The sequence below is a fragment of the Drosophila nasuta genome, chromosome 2R, assembly GCF_023558535.2.
Source record: "Drosophila nasuta strain 15112-1781.00 chromosome 2R, ASM2355853v1, whole genome shotgun sequence".
NCBI classification, from domain to species: domain Eukaryota; kingdom Metazoa; phylum Arthropoda; class Insecta; order Diptera; family Drosophilidae; genus Drosophila; species Drosophila nasuta.
The window spans coordinates 7,632,027-7,650,094 of record NC_083456.1 but is presented as its reverse complement, the minus strand read 5'-3'; the positions used below and the strand labels follow the sequence as shown (position 1 = coordinate 7,650,094).

Below are 18,068 nucleotides of genomic sequence, written 5' to 3'. Positions count from 1 at the left end.
ACAATACTAACAATATACAATCCAAAGCTCTGGCATTTAATTATTAAACAAACAAACAAAAAAACATCAAGAAAAATCTCAATTGAAATGAAAGCAACAACAACCCCATAAAAGAGTATACAAACCTATGGCAACTTATGGATAATAAACTATCAATAAATTCAATATGAAATTTATACTATACATAGATAACATAACAAATAACAAGCGGACAGCTCAAGTCTGGTCTAATCTATTGTTGCCATTCTTTTCTAACTAGCATACAAAATATTAAAATGAAATTAATTATAAATACATCAACAAAAAATATAAGTATAATGCAAAAAATGAAATCAAATAATTTTCACTTAAGTATCTATGATCTACTTCTACTTATAACAATGTAAAAGATAATACATTAATATCAATTAACTTGTGCACTAGCCACAAATCAATTATGAACAAGTTGAGTATAAACAAAATGATACAAATTCTTATTATTGATCAAACTCTTTACAATTTCGTGCTTCTTTATTCAATTGCATTTTCGATTTAATTTTCAATAATTCGCTATACAAATCTATATTATTATACAACGAAAAACGTTTGTAATTTATATATAACTATATATATATATATATATATCTATTACTATTATTATTTTGAACATTTTCTTTCATTCTTAGTATTCTCCCCCACTATTTCGGCCTAATTTCATTTCGATTAAACCCAACCAAATCGCGTTTTCCTCTTTGACACCACCACCCCACCACCGCACCATGAATTGCTCCCAAACATTAACACAGAACACTTCAAAAAGAATAGAATTAAAACCAATACCAATACCAAAAACAAAAAAGAAAGACAACCAAATTCTTAATATTAGTCGAACTATAAATTGTTGTATTGAAAACATTTAACAAACATTTATTTTTTCATGTATTTCTTAATTTGTTCTCAAATCATCTTGCAGAAGATTGAATGGATAAACGCTAAATTCAAAACCAAAAAAAAAAAAAACAAAAAACCAAACTAACAAAATAAAACCCAAACGCAAGCAAAATTGCCCACATGACAAAAAGAAAAAAAAACAACAACTAAAAAGAAAATGTTAAACGATATACAAAGAAAAAAAAACAAAAACGAAATGCAAGAAACCAAATTATATATACATATATAAAATATTCTCTTGACAAAAATTTAAACAAAACGCATTATTTATATAAACCGAAAAGCAAAAGAAAACAAAAACGTTACTTAAAAAAACTGAAACAAAATTTTGTGTGGTAAGTTAGAAATTGTTGGTTCAAACAAACAAATTTTCACTTATATAAAAAATCTAAAAAAAAAAAAAAAAAAACAAAATATCATAAAATGTTTCAATGTTTTGTTGTTGATTTTCAATTGCATAAAATTTGTGTTGAGCAAAATAGTTGTCGAAAATATCAATTTTATTTCTTATCGCTGTTGTCAGTGTCCGTAAACATATTTAATATTGTTGTGTCTATATGTTTGATGGCTATTCGTATTCGTATAAATGGTCAGTTTATTTTTTATGTTTTATACAAAAATAATCAACTAGAACTTCAAATGTAGTTGTTTGCAAGCTTACATTTCTTATATCATTTCAAGACGTATTTGCTTTTTAAACATCGTCGAAGGGAACTTTTCCAAATTAAACCTTTAATCCAAATACTTCTCACAAAAAAAATCTATGCTTTTTAATTGCCCAAAAGACAATTCGTAAGATTTCAACATTCTGAAATTGAAATTTTTTTAAACTTATATGTGTAATATAACTCACCACACAAAATCAAGAGAAATAAATTCAAAATACACACAAGAAATTCTTCCCTCTCTAAGACTAAGAACGTAAGTCAGTCTGTCCATATACGAACGAACACATTAAGAATTTTAATTGTTGTACAGAACTGCTTTAGTTATCATTTGATTCAGTAATTATTGCAATTTTTAAATAGCTTCCAGTTGAGTTCATATACATTTGGCGTGCTTTGTATAAGTAAATATTTATATTACGAGTAAATGTATAGAATATATTTGGCTTGCTTTTGATTTACGTGTTACATATGCTGTAAATACACACTAAATATTGATTTCATAATGTTTTTTTTACTTACAAATGTATATCTACTTATTATGATTATTCTTATTCTTATTATTATTATTATTGCGGTGTCGTAAGTGAGATTTACTGCTTTGGCACTTGATTTGGTGTGAGGACAACAAGCAAGTCATGGTAGAGGATAAACGCAAAGTATCCTCTTATGTGAGCTCACTCTTAACTACTTCTCTATACTATTGTATTTGGTGCGTTGGTTTTGCACGCTGACTCGTCAAGGAGTTTAGTATAATATTGGCTATGGTGTCAAGTATTAAAGCGTACTAAAGAGAATTTCCAACTTTTGTAGACGATTACTTTTCAGTTACGGTGCGAATACCAAAGCGAATAACAGTCTGTGAAAATCTATGCCTTAGTTATACGAGTTTGACACGCGATTAGTCTCGGAAGGTAAAGATCATTGAGAAACCATGTACTTGCTTGGAGGGTCGTCACTAAATTAAAACTTGCTTGCTAGAACCTTTAATCCAAACTTACAAAAAAACAAAAAAAAAAGAATATATTACTTATGATATGCCACTATGTATGCTATTTTATAAGTATGCCTAAATTAAACTAAAAAAACTACTATATATCCATATGTATGCATACTTAACATACAACTTATGTATGGTTCTATGTAGTATGCAACCTAACTGTCGTATACTTAAGCTAATAAGATAAAGCCACACACATAGTAATCGTCAGTTTGATACATCTTCCCCAGAGGAACAATGGGAAAAGGACTTGGAGGCTGAACTTAAGGACTACGAGGTTGTCGACGAAGGAGGCACCGGCGGCGGACGCAATAAAAACGGCGATGGCGAGGACGAGGACGAGGATGAGGAACCGACAATATCGAATTTGCGCACACGTTCGTCTAACAACGATTGGGAGGAGTATGCCGATTTAATTGAGGATACCGATGATTTAAAGTAATTAAGAGCTTATATCGTAGTTTCTTCTAAGTTGGCTCTAAGTTTATAACTTAACTTTTCTTTCCATTCCTCCTTTCTACTCTCCTTTGTTTCTTTTTTACTACTTACTTAACTTACTTACCTACTCGTTTGTATTACTACTCTCATTATTGGGTATGTAACCTTATCTCGTACTCTATACCATATCTAACCTATCGACAACCAACAATAACGATAACAATAACAATGACAACAACAACACAGAACTTTGAAGTGCCTAAAACGCACAATGTTGGGCTATCAATGAGACGAGGCATTCTTTACGCTCTTCTAGTGTTGGCGTAAAAGATTCCCAAATGTAAATAGAATGTGCCTCGGATCGTATTGGAAAAGTTGGTTGAGATTTGGGCCAAAAGCAATGAATTTTATTGAGTTACCTTACAAGATGATATAAGACACTAAAACCCAAATATGTATTAATTCAATCAATTGGCTAATTCAAATGATATCAATCACCCAATCCGAATGTCAAGATTATCCTTTTCTTTTCCTGTTGTCACCTCCCCTCCACGCCCACGACCACGCCCACGATGTGAAGTGGGGTGATGAGTTGCTAGCGTTACGGGAACTTTCGCCAATTGTTCAGCACACGAAAAAATGGCAACAGTTAACTATACATAAATGCAAATAAAAGTATGTACACAAACTCCAAGCTAAAACAAACAAAAACAACAACAGACAAACTGGTTAAACTATAATTAAAGAACGTATAATTCGTATTTAAATATAGTAATAAAACAAAAATTAAATTACAAAAAAAAAAAATGAAAAAAATAACAATTTCATGAAAATGGACATAAAAAGCTTCAAAGGGAAACATTTTGTTATTTATATTTATAAATAAATTATATATATATATATATACATATATATACAGATACAGATAAATTAATGCATTTGAATTTAATGTGTAAAAAATTATTATTATAAATATATAGATATATGTATAATATATATAAATATATATATATACACTATATGTACTATGTAAAGATATTAATATAAAAAGAATAATAAAAAAATATATTAAAAAAAAAGTAAATAAATAATGAAGTAAACTCAATATTTTATTTCAAAGTTCACTTGGTTATAGTTTTTATTGACACTTTTTATCATTTGGCAAAGAAAATAGATTTGTGTTTTTGATCAACAATTTACGAGTATTATCGCAAAACTTTGGCACGCTTTTGAATCAAATGCTTATAATTTTCGTCCTATTCTATTTGTATACTTTTCACCAAGTTTTAATAACTATTCTAATTCAGCAAAACACACAAATATGTATTCCTTTAAAGATAAATGCCAAAAACAATAATAATTAAATCGGAACATCACGTTTAAGAAATGAAATGAAAAATGCAATTAAGAAAGAATACAAATAACAAAATCGCAATTATAAACAATAAGCAGTTCAAAACCTTTAAAACAAATATATATATTTACATATATATTTCACTAGACAAATTTTTATGCATAAATTGAAAGAAAGACGATGGAAAGGACAAAAACCAAAAAACATAAAACAAATAAAAACAATCTATATTATCAATGTTTTTGCTCTAAATGTCTAACTAATTGTTAAAAAGCAAATTATTTTCAGCAGACACAAGGACATGTTAAATGAAATATGAATATGAAATATCGCTATAAATGTGAAATTATTTGTTAGCAGATGATGATAATAACACATGGAAGGTACGAAAGGTCAAAGTTAATAACACGTTACGACATTTAACTGATGCTGTATGTATATTAAACATTTTACTTTTTAACAAATGCAAAGTATTTACAAACAATAAATTACAAGCAAGTGTTGAACAAAAAAAAAACTAAACATATTTTAAATTGAAATTTACTTTGTGCGTTTTTAAACAAGTTGGCAATTAAAACCCGAAACCTAACCACAAGTCTAAAGCAAATATAATTATAAAATATAATTATAAAAGAAAACAATATATATATAATATTAATAATAATGAATGACAAATAATGTAATGTTGACAACGTGTTTTACAGTATATCAAAACTCAAATAAAATCCAAATCCAAGCATTAACACATATTTTAATGTCTGCATACAATTTACATACTTATTATTGAAACCCAAAAAAAAAAGATAAGAAAATGCGTTAATTAAAGGTTATGAGCAAAGTTCGTTGAAGCATTTGCATATGAGAATATAAATAAAAATAAAAACAAATAACAACAGAAAATACACACGCAGCAATTTCCATAAATATATATATACATACAATACGATAACATTGCTAAAATAATAAAAAAAAAATAAACCCAAAATTGAAAACCAAACACTATACATATAATATGTATGTATGTACATGTACTAATTAAAGTATATCACCAAAACAAATATATATATATAATTTAGTTGACTAATAATAAAAATAAAAAACAACAAAAAAAAAACAAATTATGATCTATACAATGACATCTAGACAGAGATTTATTTGCAAATAGTTTGACACAATGAATGAATGAATGCAACAACAACACACAAGCCCATTAAATGCCATAGAAAATTGAATTGAAGTCAAGTCAAGTAATTACACAGAGCGCATACATATATGCCTATATATGGAGTATACAGCCGATCGGTAAACAGCCCTATTCAAAAGTTTGGAGAACATAACAACCCATAACAAAACAAAAAAAAGAAAGCGAAAACGAACAAACTAAAACACAACAAGATCATTTGTGTATAATTTAGTGACAAAACCGACAAATTATACTAGTATACATATATAGATACATAAATGTATATGACAACAATTTAATGAGAATAACATCAAGTAAAGTAATAAAATGAAAGTGTATAACTATTAAAACTAAACTGAGCTCGCAATTCTTTTTATTTATTGGGCGAACGCAGATCGGGTTTGTATCTTTCAATCTTTCAAATTTAATCTGATATTTATTGTTCACAATTCTTCAATAAATTAATAAATATATTGTTTAAATGTAAATTTGTTTACACCTCCAGATATATTTAATGCAATTTCAGAAAGGTTTGCAGATTCCCACAATCGAAATTAAAGTCAGCCAAAAGTCATTTTAATAAAATCCATATTTTCGTTTTAATATATATTTATTGCCAACAATTTTATACAATTTACTAAAAATACAATTAGTACATGTAAAAGAACAATACACAAATAATTAACGCACACATTTAATAAGTATGCGATTGTTCACGAAATTGGTAAAATACAAAAATAAAAATGATGCAGAAATATCGATTGAAATATCTGAAAGGTTTGCCATATTACAAACGCTAACGTATTCCAAGGAACTGAAAGGCATTTTTGTTGTTTTTTATTTTAAGTCTAATAACACAATTTGAAAGGAAAACATTACCCCCAGAATCTACAGTACTGACTAAATGCTGATTGATATATATAGAATGTATATTTTACTAAACAATTTGGACGACACACATGTAGCTGGGATTACCGATAATTTGATGATGCGTTGCGGGGAGTACGTCGATGGGGCTCTGAGGGAGTATAAGTGAGACTCTTGAAGCGATTGTTCGCTTCCAACGGCATTGGTTGTTGGCCAGTCCCGCCACGTTTTACAACCAAATCCTTCCACATCATCGTGATTAGAATGAAAAATGCACCAATTATCTTGTTGATAAACTCAAGCACTTTAAAAATAATTGGTGTCGCGGTATGCGTAAAGCGGCTAATCTCAAATAAAAACCGTACGGCAAAAATGCCCATAAAACGAAGGGCAACAGCAGCGCCGCTCATGATCGAAAACAGGAGCAGACCCAGGAAGCGTATGGTGCCTACTATATTTCGTTTGTTGACATCGTGCGCCATAAATTCGTATATTGTCGTTACAACTGATTGACGCCATTGCTGCAGCACTTGCACAAAATCTTCTAGGCCAATTGAGGACATTTGCTGCTCCTCCGTGACAAGGCTTGCAGGTGCAGCACTGTCGCCGGCAGTTATAGCGGGTATCCTGCTGTTGCTGCTCGGTCTTCTCAAGGACAAGGAACGTCGTGGCGTTGGCATTGCTTCCGGCTCAACGGCTCGTATCATTTTCAGTTTTAATTGAATTTCCTGGGCACGAAATCGTATCGACTTTATGCTGAACCAGTATTCGCCAAATGCCAAATCGCTTAACTCTGTCCACACACATGTCTCGAGTTGTGCGGGATGTGGTGTGTGCTTGTAGGTGCCAATGCTACCCCTGGTTATGCCAATCCACATATTGGGCACGAAACGTTGATAGAACATTTGCAATTGCACTGCGCTGCCCAGCAACTGTTTCTCTAGGTCACGCTCAGTATATTGCAGTGCTATAACATCCCGGTAACCGCCCAACTGTTCCACGAAGCAACGCTCGAGGTAAATGCCACGAAAAAGTCTCGATTTAAACAGCTGTTTGGTCAATGATTGCATTGCTAGCTCCTCGGGTGGCATAAAGCGAGTGCCATTTGCTGGCCCCGCAATGCTGACAGTTGAATCCGCTTCGCTCATTATTTTTTTGATGGACCTGCAAAGTACTTAATGAGTAAATGAAGTAGCAACAATAACAACACTTAGTTTAGTTACCTGTGTTTGTTTGTGTGATTGTCTTTGGACTTCAGCTTTCGCTTCACTTAGTCAGCATGCAATAATCGCTTTGTTATTGTTTTGGCTGCTGTTGCCAAAAATTCGCAACAACAAATTTACGTCAACTGCAAATGCACTTAACACAAACGGATTAAAACGATCAACTGATGCGATTTGTAGTAATAGTGCATAACCGCGCACACAAATAAACTCTAAAATAAAAGCATTGTTTAAAAACCGTTTGCAAATAAATTAACTAATATCATTATATTGTGTTCAATGTGACCGTAAGATTGCCCAAAAAAGACCCACTTCAATCAAATTGAACCAGCTGAACAATAAGAGTGAACTAGTATTATATTCCAGTATATTTTAGTATTTCATGCATTTTTAGCTACAGCTACACTGAGCGGTAAAAAAAGGTGCTAACAAAACGTTTTTACAATTATTTTGCATTTAAGGTAATTTCGAATCACAATCAAGATAGGCTCCAAAAACAAACTCAGAGATTATTATATAAGGATGACTTTGGTCGGCTTGGCAGCTCGCAAGCTAGCCCAAAAACAGCGGTATGTTTGCAAACTTATAATCATAAACAACAACTAAACGAATGTGTTCTCAACAGCTCGGCAAAATTGGCTGCGGCTTTTCCAAATGGCATTCGATGCCAGAAATGCCTGAATCTTGGACATTGGAGCTATGAGTGCAAGGAGAAGCGCAAATATGTTCATCGCAGCTCGCGAACAAAGCAATTGAGAAAACACTTGAAAGAGAAAAGCGCAAATGCAGCTGTAGCTCTGCCGGCAACAAATGCAAATGTGATCGACGTACGCTTGGATCGCGAGAAGCGAACGAAGTTGAAGCGAAGGCGTAGTGTCAGTTCGTCATCATCTAGTTCATCGAGTAGTTCCAGCAGTAGTTCGGATTCATCCAATTCGGATTCCACCAGTAGTGACGATTCGTCGGATAGTTCAGACTCGGATGATAGCTCATCAGATATCGAATCGGGCTCTTCCAGTGGCAGCGACAGTGATGCTTCCAGTTCCAGCAGCAAGAGCAGCGATAGTGCTGGTGATGAGCAGGCAAATAATGCGGTGCCCAAGAAGAAAAAACGTCGTGAGAGTAGCGGTGAATCATCTGACTAAAAAGTTGATAGAAAACGGATTTGAAAGAACGCGTACAATATATAAAATAAATCAATAGCTTTAGTAGTTTAATTTAAGTTTATATCCAAAATATCTATAATTGGCATACTTTTTATTTAATATAATTCAATTACAAATTAGTTGTAAATCATACTGTCAATCTTTTAATAAACTACTTTTAAATAATTTCCCATAACGTGAATCAATCTGATTCGTCTTCTTCCATAAACTGTCCCCATTCGTTTACACGACTCAATCCCAAGTTGATTTGCTGACTATTAATTTGATCGTTTGGCGTACCAGCTCTGTTAACGTTAACATTTAAGTCAGATGGGAGTCCTTGTGTTGCTGTTGGCTGTACTGACTGTGATTTTAAGTGCAACTCTTCCACCTGATAAGCTTGAAATTAATATGAAATTGTTTTGTATTGTATAAAGCTCTCACCTTCAGTGAATTTAATGCTTCTTGCATCTTAGGAAGTAACTGCACCAGTTTTTGTTCTATGGCAAGCAATTGAGTTTGCTCCCCTTGTATTACCCGATTGGAGCGCAACATATTTTGGTTTTATTTCCATACGTTTGCACACTGTTTAACCCAAAACAGTGCTGGTCCCTTGAATAACAGAAGTAAGTGTTATTATTACATTCCATCCAAATGTAAAGTTGCTGTTAAACTCGCGTGGGTAATTGTTTCAAGTGCTTTGGTCACACAACCTGTCGCAATTAATAAGCAACCCGCGAAACGAAATTTTTATTAATTACAATTATTTTAAATCTATCTGTTGTTATAATTAGATGCATTTTAAATAAAGTGCGTAATGCATTAGCATAAACACGTATATATAGTTAAAGAACTAGCATGCAAGGACTTTAAAAAATATTTTGTACTAATTTCGGACGCACATAACAAGGTTTAGTGTGACCAACGTTCATTTAGCGCGCTGCGTCGCATTTTAAGATTCGCGCCGAAACAATACATGAAAATAATATTTACAAAATTACTAAGAACAATAAAAAAGGTAGTCAATTTGTTTCTGTTGTACGAAAGCTGTTACATAATTCGATTGTAGAGGACACAGCAAACGGACAATGGAGACCGAGGAGAAAGGCGTGATCCTGCAACGCTTTGCGGCAAATTGCCGCAAGTTGCAAATAGATTCGGATATTTGGGAAAATGCAACAACAATGTTTCACAAACTGAATGCAGATGGAGCGCTCTCCAGCGATGCAGATGATTGGCTCTGCTGCGCCGTCTACAGCGAACTGCAGCAAGCGAAAATGAAGGACATGCGCCAAGAGCAGGACTCCAAGGACAACGATGTGGAGTCACATGCAGAGGCGGAGGCGGAGAAGGCGCCACGTAGTCAAAGCTGGAACATGTCGTTGACGAAAGTATTGAGTTGCTTCGGCATGAACATAGGAAAGTTCTTTAAACGCATGGAGCACTGGAATTGCATGGCCAAAAACTCCTCTGTGTTTCAGCAAGAGATCATCGAGCTGAATCGTCGCCTGGGGATTACGCTTCTGCTGCTACAGCATTATAAACGCATCTTCAGACAGCTGTATGTGCAGCCCGAAGGACCAGAAAGTCGTGCCCACTACCAGATGATCTACGAGTTTGGCTGGCTGCTTTTTCTCGTGGTGCGGAACGAGTTGCCGCCATTTGCCACCAGCAATCTGATCCATGGTTGCCAGGTGTTAATCTGTGCCCTCGAGCTGGTCTATGTGAATGCTCTAGAGGTCCGCAACTCAGACATTATCAACAGCGATTTTCGAGGGTTGCCCGCCAAATGGCGCAACGGCTACTTTGACAACGATATGTTGAACAAGTTTAGTGCCATAGATGCCATTTGTCAACTGCTGCCGGAGCTGCCGCAGAAGGGGGCGCGTATCATGAAGAACGCCTTTTTTCACAAGGCGATGATGTCGCTGTTTATGGATCAGCGACTGCTGGGCAACGATCGTTATATGCGAGAACTGATCAAAGACGGGCTGCTGGAAATCAATTTGTGTTCACTGAATCGCAGTTATGAGCAGCATGTCAACGACATTAGCGAGATGGACGAGCGTGTGCTGCTCAAGCACAAGGAGACCACGAAGCTAAACAATGGCGAAGACAAGTGCAATGGTGGCAACGATATCTCAAATCTATCGCAGCTGCTCTCCTTGGAGCTGCCAAAAGCGTTGCCCAGCTGTGTCAGCAATTTTCTCAAGCAAGACGAGATTAAATTGCTGCACAAAACCCTTCGTGACATGTGCCACAAGTTAGAGCGCGCCGCACAATTGACCAAGCAAAAAGCTGAGTGTCGCTTCCAGCTGGCAAGTGGTTTGTATTACATGCTGCTCGAACAGATCGCAGAGGCCGAGCTGCGTCGCAACCCCACGTTTCAAATTGTCACGATGCTTATAACAGCGCGGAGCTGCTTCAATGCGTCATTAATTGCCTGCTGCCTGCAGCTAGTGCTGCACTTGTTTGACGATGGCGACGACACCGCGTTACAGTTTCCATGGCTGCTCGATGGTTTCGCCATCGATGCCTTCGATTTTCAGAAGATCATCGAGTTGGTTGTGCGCCATGCCAGCGACTTGCTGCCACGTGATCTCATCAAGCACTTACGCGAAGTGGAAGACGAATGCCTGAGCTCGTTAATTTGGCGGAAGAAGTCGCCGCTGTGGCGTCTCAAAGGTGAGCTGCCCAGCTACAGGAGCGTGCAGCTGAGCGCAAGTAATGGCCAGGAGAATGCTGCAATAGCGCCCAGTGCTGTGGTCATTTGCCTTCGCAAATTCTATATGTTGGCCCAGCAGCGTTTGAACTACCTTTGCAAAGGACTTTCGCTGCTTGGCAGTTACTCAACCATCTGGCATTTGGTGGAGCACTCAATTGTGGCACATGGCGTTGTGCTTCTGCAGGAGCGGCATCTCGACCAACTGCTCATATGTGCCATCTATCTATGTAAACGCCAGTCGCAGCAACCCATCAGCTTTAGCACCATTCTCCAGCAGTATCGACGTCAGCCACATGCTCGCAGCGTCTTCTATCGTTCTGTGCACTTGGGAGATGGCGACGATCCCATCGATATTATTGGCTTCTATAATCGTGTCTATGTTGGACTGATGGCCGAGTATGCCCGCAAGTTGCACTGCGAGCAACCCTTAGAGGAACGTGCGCTTCAGAACCTGAGTAACAACACTGTCCTGCGTCTCAGGAGCAATGGCAACAACACCAACGTCTACGTCTCACGCGAGGCTTTGCCGCGCATCTGCATGTCTGAGGACTGCGGTGCGAATAACGATAATGAGAAGAATCTGCACATTAATGTGAATCTGAATCTGAAGCGTGCTCCCTCCAACCTAGATCTAAACACGAGCAAGCCATTTCCTCCGTCCCGCAAGCGTCCCAATATCCTCAGACGTCTCCCACGTAGTTCTGCTAGTAGTGGCAACAGAACGGACACAGAAAGTGAAGGCGAATGCTAGAGTAGCCACAACTTCCACGTAGTGTATAGATTATGCTACTTACTATAAATATACGTATAATGCATTTTATATGTATGTTTAGTTTTCTTTAAGAATTAATTACATTAATTGCTCGAATTTAGAATTTAATTAAAATAACTACTGTCACAAGTTTTTTTGTGCAAACTTTTAAAATAAAAGCTTACCTTGTATGTGTATGAATTGATGATAAGTCTGGAACAGAATGTGAAGACGAGTTCTCTTATCATAAGTAATCGAATTTGTTGTTCATTAATAATGAACTATATTAATTTCTTGAATGCTAAATTTATAATTGTTTGTGGTAACTTCTACAAATAAACTGAATTTTTTCAGTATTGCATTGATCCTCAAAATGCTTAAGCAAAAATAATTGTTCATTTCATTGAATTACATTTCAAAATAAAAAGGGAATCGATTTAAAGAAATCAAAGTTTAATTTTGGGTCCAAACCTTTCTATTACATAAAGATGTCAAGTTGTTCCTTGGTTTGCTTCTCGATTCTATTCAAATACATTTAAATCATATATCTTCAACCAGAAGCATAAACTGTATCGGGTCCAAACTTAAGGGTTAAATGTACAAATTAAAAATCAAACTCACATTTTCATACATATGAATAGACTTTATTTTAATGCGGGTTTTTGGGTTTGAAACTTGGTTCAAAATTCTGTAAGTATTGATAGGGGCGACGTGGAGTGGAGATGACTATCGCCATCTCGGGACTACAACAAAATACATAAGTACACTAATCAAAAGGGGGATCTGAAGCGGGAGCAGACATTATGGTGAGGTGAGGATAAAACGGGAGAGACAAGAAGAGTATACAATAAGATACTGAGAGCTTGCAACTTAAAAGCTAAAGAGAAGATGTTCCAGATGCCTACGATTAGCCTTTAAGATGAAGGAGGTGCTGGTGCAGCAGCTGCAGCTACAGTGGCCGCTGGAATGCTAGGAGCAGGCGCTGCATTTGGAGCAATGGTTGTCACGCTGGCGGCGGCAGCAGCAGCATCGGCAACAGCAACTGGCGGTGCATTAGCTGGTGGTGTAGTGTCTGCAAAATTCAATATTTTTGTTATCTAATTCGAATCACCAATTCTAGATTGTTAACTTACCCATGGGCGTGGGCGTGGCCTGAGCTGGTGCCACAGTTGCAACAGGTTGCTCGGCTGCTGCCGTTGTTGGCGCTGGCGCTGAAACCACAGCGGGTGCAATTGGCGGCGCCGCGAATGGTGCTCCATTGGGCGGTGCACCAGCTGCTGCTATATGCGGTGGCAACGGCTGATGCTGTTGCGCTGATGGAGCCGCAAGTTGTTGCGGCTGCAGCTGCGGCTGATGCGGATGCCCTGCCACCGATTGTGGCGCTTGCTGTTGATGATGATGCGGCGCCGGCGGCGGTAAGGTTTGTGGCTGCTGCTGCTGTTGTTGCTGCTGCTGCTGGGGTTGCATCAATATGGATCCGGCGGCAGCGGCTGCTTGGCCCTGTTGTTGCAGCTCCTGTTGCAGGCGATGATGCGCCTGCTGGCGTGCTCGGAACTCTGCAGCCTTCAACTGCTCCAAATGGAATTGCTGGCGCTCGGTAATGAGCTGTTGTCGCTGATACTCGAGGCCTTCACGTTCCCGTTCCATGGTGGCCTCCAGCTCCTCGAAGTGCCTCAACTTGATCTCCAACTTCTTCATTTGTGTCTCCACCAGCAGTGCCACCAGTGACTTGATCTTGCGCTCCTCCAGTGCAGCCAAATGTTTCGCCTTGACGGCTGCCGAGGCGAGCGCAGCTGCCGCCGCCGTTTGCATGTTGTTCTCGCTGAAGGCGCCCTCCTTGTTAGCTGTTGAGACAGTGCCGCCGCCGCCGCTGCTGGCATCGCTGCTGCCATCCTTGGTCTCGCCATCGCCGCTTGTGTCCTCCGTTTTGATCTCCACATCTCCAGTGCCGGAGCCAGACTCTGTGGGTGAGGAGTTGGAAGCCGATTTGTTTGAGGCGTTGCTCGTTTTTTCAGTTTTGTTGGCTTTGTCATTGTCGCCGGCCAACGACGACGACGATGAATCTTTAGATTTTTTATCTGTGTTATTGGTAATGGGCGTTGTTGTTGTTGTAGCTGATGTAGTTGTTGTTGTCGTTGATGATGTTGATGTGGAACTTGTGGAGTCTGTGTTTGTGTTGAGCTTATCCGTTTTCGTTTTGTCTTTGGACTTTGCCTCATCTGTGGCTTATTTTTTTTTGTTTGGTTTAAACAAAACGCAAAGGCAACGCAAATACCAAATGGCAAATAACCCAATAACGCAATACAATTGGCCAAATAATCAATCGTTCGTCATCGTAAATGGTTCATAATTTTGTAAATAAAAGAAATATTAATCAAAATATAAACTAAAATGTTACTTCACTTTCACAAAATGCTAACAATCGGACCAACACAAAATAATATTACTTGGGCTATTGCTCTAACAAATAGTGGTCTTCTTTGCTGAGTAAAAATAAGAGAATTGCTTGGCTTACCGTCTTTCTTGCTTAGATCCTTCATCTCCTCGTCATTGGCGACCGACGCAGAGCTGCTGCTGTTGTTGCCCTCCTTCGACTCGTCATCGTCCTTGTCGTTGCCTGTGCCGGCAATTCCGCTGTTGGCCAGACCAAAGTTTGGATTAAATTTGCCGCCCGACGAAGCTTTCTCTACATTCTTCATATGGTTATCCATAATGGTTGCTGGCACCTCGTCCTGCAAGCAATCATATTAATAAACTAGTAATACACTTTGAAATAGTACCAAGTTACCTTGATGGCGGCAAATTCCTCCATTGCTGCCTTTGCAGCAGCAGCAGCGACGCGTGGGTCGACAACAGATGCCAAAAAGGCCACGGTCGACATAATGGGATTACCAGATTTGCTAAACGGAATTGGCTGGCAGCCAAGTGGGCCAAGGAAACCGCCATCATCCTCCAGATAAGGATCCTCAATGGGTAAACGTAAGAAGTGCAAAATGCACTCGTCCTGAGTGCGTGTGCCGACGTGTTCGCACACCTTATTCCAGTCGTCTTTGTGCATCTCGAGACCTTCGAGCAGCAGCAGCGTTTCCTGATCGGTCCACTCGCGTGCCATGCTCGCTGCTGTACGATTCTTCATGGCTGCCGGTTTCTTGGCATACTGATCCAACTTGAGGCCAAACTGACTGACGCCAGAGGACAAACCGCCAGCAGCACCATTCTCAAGTGCTTCCGTCTTGATGCCACCCAATCCACCAGCAGCCTTGTCGCACTCCAAGACGCCACTAGCGTCTTTGCCCAGTGGCTTCTTGTCGAGATCGAGCAGCGTCTTGGCTGCCGATGGTTGTTGCGTCTTCTGCGGATTGATTGCCTGCAAACCTGACGGCGTATCCGATAGTATGTGAAAGTGCGAAGTGGGCGGCGGTCCCATGGGTGTGGGACGCAAATCGGCATCGATCTGGTAGTTGATCAGACCCCACTGCTCTAAGAAGGCGTGCACACGCATTATAGCGCACACATCGCCGGCTAAATTGCGACGACAGGCGGTGCTGGTCAAGTACTCTGTGGGATTTAACCTGCAAAGCGAGATAAGAGTTGAATTAAATTGCAGACACTCGATAGTAAGTGTTACTCACCTGTAAGTGTCAATCATAAAGTTGCGATAGGCCATGTAGATCTCGGGGGGTCTTCGATTTGTTTTTTGCTATTGAAGAACTCGGGCATGGCGCGCTTCTCGATGACATGAATCGAGTTGTAGTCAAACCAGGCCGAGTACGAGGGCACAATAATGTGATGAGTCTGCTCGGTCACATTGTCCTCCATGTCCTCTTTGGCCGACGATGAGAACTCTTGCGTGTTGCTGTTGTCGCTGGTCTTGCCCGTCTGCGAATTGTCGCCATCGCCCGTGGACATTGCCTGGGCAGCGCTGCCGCCTGTCATTTCATCATCCAAGTCGGTCATGGTGCCACCTGTTTAATTGTAATTAATAAATATGTAGAGGATAAGGAATTTTCAATAGACTTACCCTTGATGGGCATCATATCGTTGTCAGCTCGTGATTTGCCACCTGGTGCGGGGCTGGCAGTTGATTGCAGTGCCGAGTGGGTAGCCTTATGCACCTCCTGAATGTTGGGCTCAGCTGGCGGATCGTCTAGATCACGCGTTAGATCCTCGTCGTCGTCATCGTTGCGCGACTTCTTGTGGATAACGGCCGGCGAACGCTTTCGTTTGCCCGGTTTCGATGTAGACGTGGATGTTGTGGGCGAAGGGGAGCGACGACGCTTTTGTTTACCAGTTCCACTGCTGGCCGTAGGTTTCTTTTTGTCGTCTCCAAACGACATAATGTCGTCGATGGACATGCGCTGCTTGTGCGTTTTCTTTTTGCCCATCTCATCCACCTCGTAATCCTCTTCAGCCATCCACTCGTTGTACTGCTCCAGATCCAATATCCAAGTTGCAGCAACACGCCAACGTTCTGCAGGCGATTCCGGATTCTCAGGTATATTATCCGGCAAGTCGAAGCTATTCAGCGTCCACGAATCGTAGGACTCGGGAAAATAGTACCAATGTAACATCACATGATTGCCTCGCTTGAAGATGGGTCGAGCATACTCATCCGGATGAGGATCCACAACGGGGTAGACAATATGGGTGGCATCCTCCTCATCGGTAACAATCTCCACACGACGGTTGTCGAGAATTTCACGTAGGCGCGACTCAAACGACTTCTCAATCTCAGGCCGAATATAAATGTAGGGTATGCGATAGAGATCAGCTTCCACGAGCGCCTGTTCGATTTCGATTAACAGCTGGATGTTGGGATCCTTACGTGTGGGATTCTTGCCAATAGAAAAGTCGAACTTTTTGCCGCGTTGTTCGGCGCGGAAGCGAAACATTGTCGAGAAAATGATACATAGGCCACCACCTTGCTTGAAGTCAAGAAAACACCGCATCTGCAAAAGAAAATTATTTTAATCAGTTTAGTTGATGTTTTTAAAAAGGACAAAAAAATAAATTTAATTAAATTAATATTAATTGTATAATTAAAATAACATCCTAATATTATTGTATGCCACGTAGGCGCCTTCAATATAAGAGACGAGAAGTTCAAAATAAATCTATATATCAGTAAAATCCATTTCCGCAGCTAGGCATCAATGTTGTTCGCAGAGGAAATACAATTGGGTTGTCGTGTCACCTCACGCACACATCTCTGTCGCTCTTGCGCGCGTGTACATACAAAACATTTTGCACACCCAAAACACCCTGTTTCCCTTCCCCCAACACAGCGTACACTTACCGGAATTCTCGTCGCCGGCGGTTCGGCAGAGTTCTTTCCCAATTTTGCTTCTACATATTGCAGAAATAGTATAAGCAATTGTGCCAACGATTCCTTTGTAATCGGCTCCGAGCTGTGCGCCAAATACTATAAGCAAAATATTCATGTAAATTGTTGTGTTTTCGATGTGTTTGCATGGAGCGCCATTTTTGTTTTCGCTTATAGCGGCGGCGGCGCTGGCGTTGTACTCACCTTTTTACAATTCTTTTGTAGCCATTGGCGTATCGACTCGAAGCCTTGCAGCGTCTCTGGCGATTGGAAAAAGTCAATATTAGGACTTCCGTCCTTTTTAGGACCCAATGTGTTCATTGTGCAACGCTTTTTTTATGCTTTTATTTGATTTGATGCACAGTTTCACGGCGAAAACGAATATTGAAAATGCAGCAACCGCAATAGACGCACACAATTGGGGTGACGAACAGTGTGACCAAAAAATACAATTTTACATTGGA

At 39.0% G+C, this 18,068-nt stretch overlaps 6 protein-coding genes across 21 annotated transcripts in view; 3 read left to right on the top strand and 3 right to left on the bottom strand.

Moving 5' to 3' along the window:
- LOC132784230 (synapse-associated protein of 47 kDa) overlaps window positions 1–5,537 on the top strand; it is a 36,086-nt gene extending 30,549 nt beyond the window's left edge. For 9 of the 16 annotated variants that reach the window (XM_060789701.1, XM_060789700.1, XM_060789698.1 and 6 more), the window contains 2 exons: window positions 2,826–3,033; window positions 3,280–5,537. In XM_060789701.1, the coding sequence (XP_060645684.1) occupies window positions 2,826–3,033; window positions 3,280–3,322 (251 nt within the window). In that variant the 3' untranslated portion in view covers window positions 3,323–5,537. Of the gene's footprint in view, window positions 1–27; window positions 527–952; window positions 1,089–2,825 lie in introns of those variants that run through there. The other 7 variants (XM_060789707.1, XM_060789697.1, XM_060789702.1 and 4 more) reach the window with 5 other exon arrangements.
- Window positions 5,538–6,173: 636 nt separating this feature from the next.
- LOC132784232 (uncharacterized) lies at window positions 6,174–7,960 on the bottom strand. The gene is made up of 2 exons (XM_060789708.1): window positions 7,661–7,960; window positions 6,174–7,601 (listed from the first exon to the last, which is right to left on the bottom strand). The coding sequence occupies exon 2, from the start codon at window positions 7,583–7,585 to the stop codon at window positions 6,542–6,544; it is 1,044 nt and encodes a 347-aa protein (XP_060645691.1). The 5' UTR covers window positions 7,586–7,601; window positions 7,661–7,960; the 3' UTR covers window positions 6,174–6,541.
- A 93-nt stretch (window positions 7,961–8,053) lies between these two features.
- Window positions 8,054–8,958, top strand: LOC132784233 (zinc finger CCHC domain-containing protein 10). Its single transcript, XM_060789710.1, has 2 exons — window positions 8,054–8,229; window positions 8,286–8,958. The coding sequence occupies exons 1-2, from the start codon at window positions 8,183–8,185 to the stop codon at window positions 8,803–8,805; spliced, it is 567 nt and encodes a 188-aa protein (XP_060645693.1). The 5' UTR covers window positions 8,054–8,182; the 3' UTR covers window positions 8,806–8,958.
- A 49-nt stretch (window positions 8,959–9,007) lies between these two features.
- On the bottom strand, window positions 9,008–9,432 carry LOC132784235 (uncharacterized). Its single transcript, XM_060789712.1, has 2 exons — window positions 9,250–9,432; window positions 9,008–9,196 (listed from the first exon to the last, which is right to left on the bottom strand). Exons 1-2 carry the CDS (start codon window positions 9,358–9,360, stop codon window positions 9,008–9,010), a joined length of 300 nt encoding a protein of 99 aa, XP_060645695.1. The 5' UTR covers window positions 9,361–9,432.
- Window positions 9,433–9,522: 90 nt separating this feature from the next.
- On the top strand, window positions 9,523–12,847 carry LOC132784228 (retinoblastoma family protein). The gene is made up of 2 exons (XM_060789690.1): window positions 9,523–9,823; window positions 9,875–12,847. Exon 2 carries the CDS (start codon window positions 9,894–9,896, stop codon window positions 12,279–12,281), a length of 2,388 nt encoding a protein of 795 aa, XP_060645673.1. The 5' UTR covers window positions 9,523–9,823; window positions 9,875–9,893; the 3' UTR covers window positions 12,282–12,847.
- A 56-nt stretch (window positions 12,848–12,903) lies between these two features.
- On the bottom strand, window positions 12,904–18,040 carry LOC132784227 (SWI/SNF complex subunit SMARCC1). Its single transcript, XM_060789689.1, is given in 9 exon segments — window positions 12,904–13,353; window positions 13,415–14,500; window positions 14,797–15,013; window positions 15,070–15,853; window positions 15,914–15,969; window positions 15,972–16,246; window positions 16,303–17,230; window positions 17,578–17,703; window positions 17,809–18,040. Coding segments are annotated over 9 exon segments (3,747 nt in total). The 5' UTR covers window positions 17,926–18,040; the 3' UTR covers window positions 12,904–13,195.
- Between the last annotated feature and the right edge of the window lie 28 nt (window positions 18,041–18,068).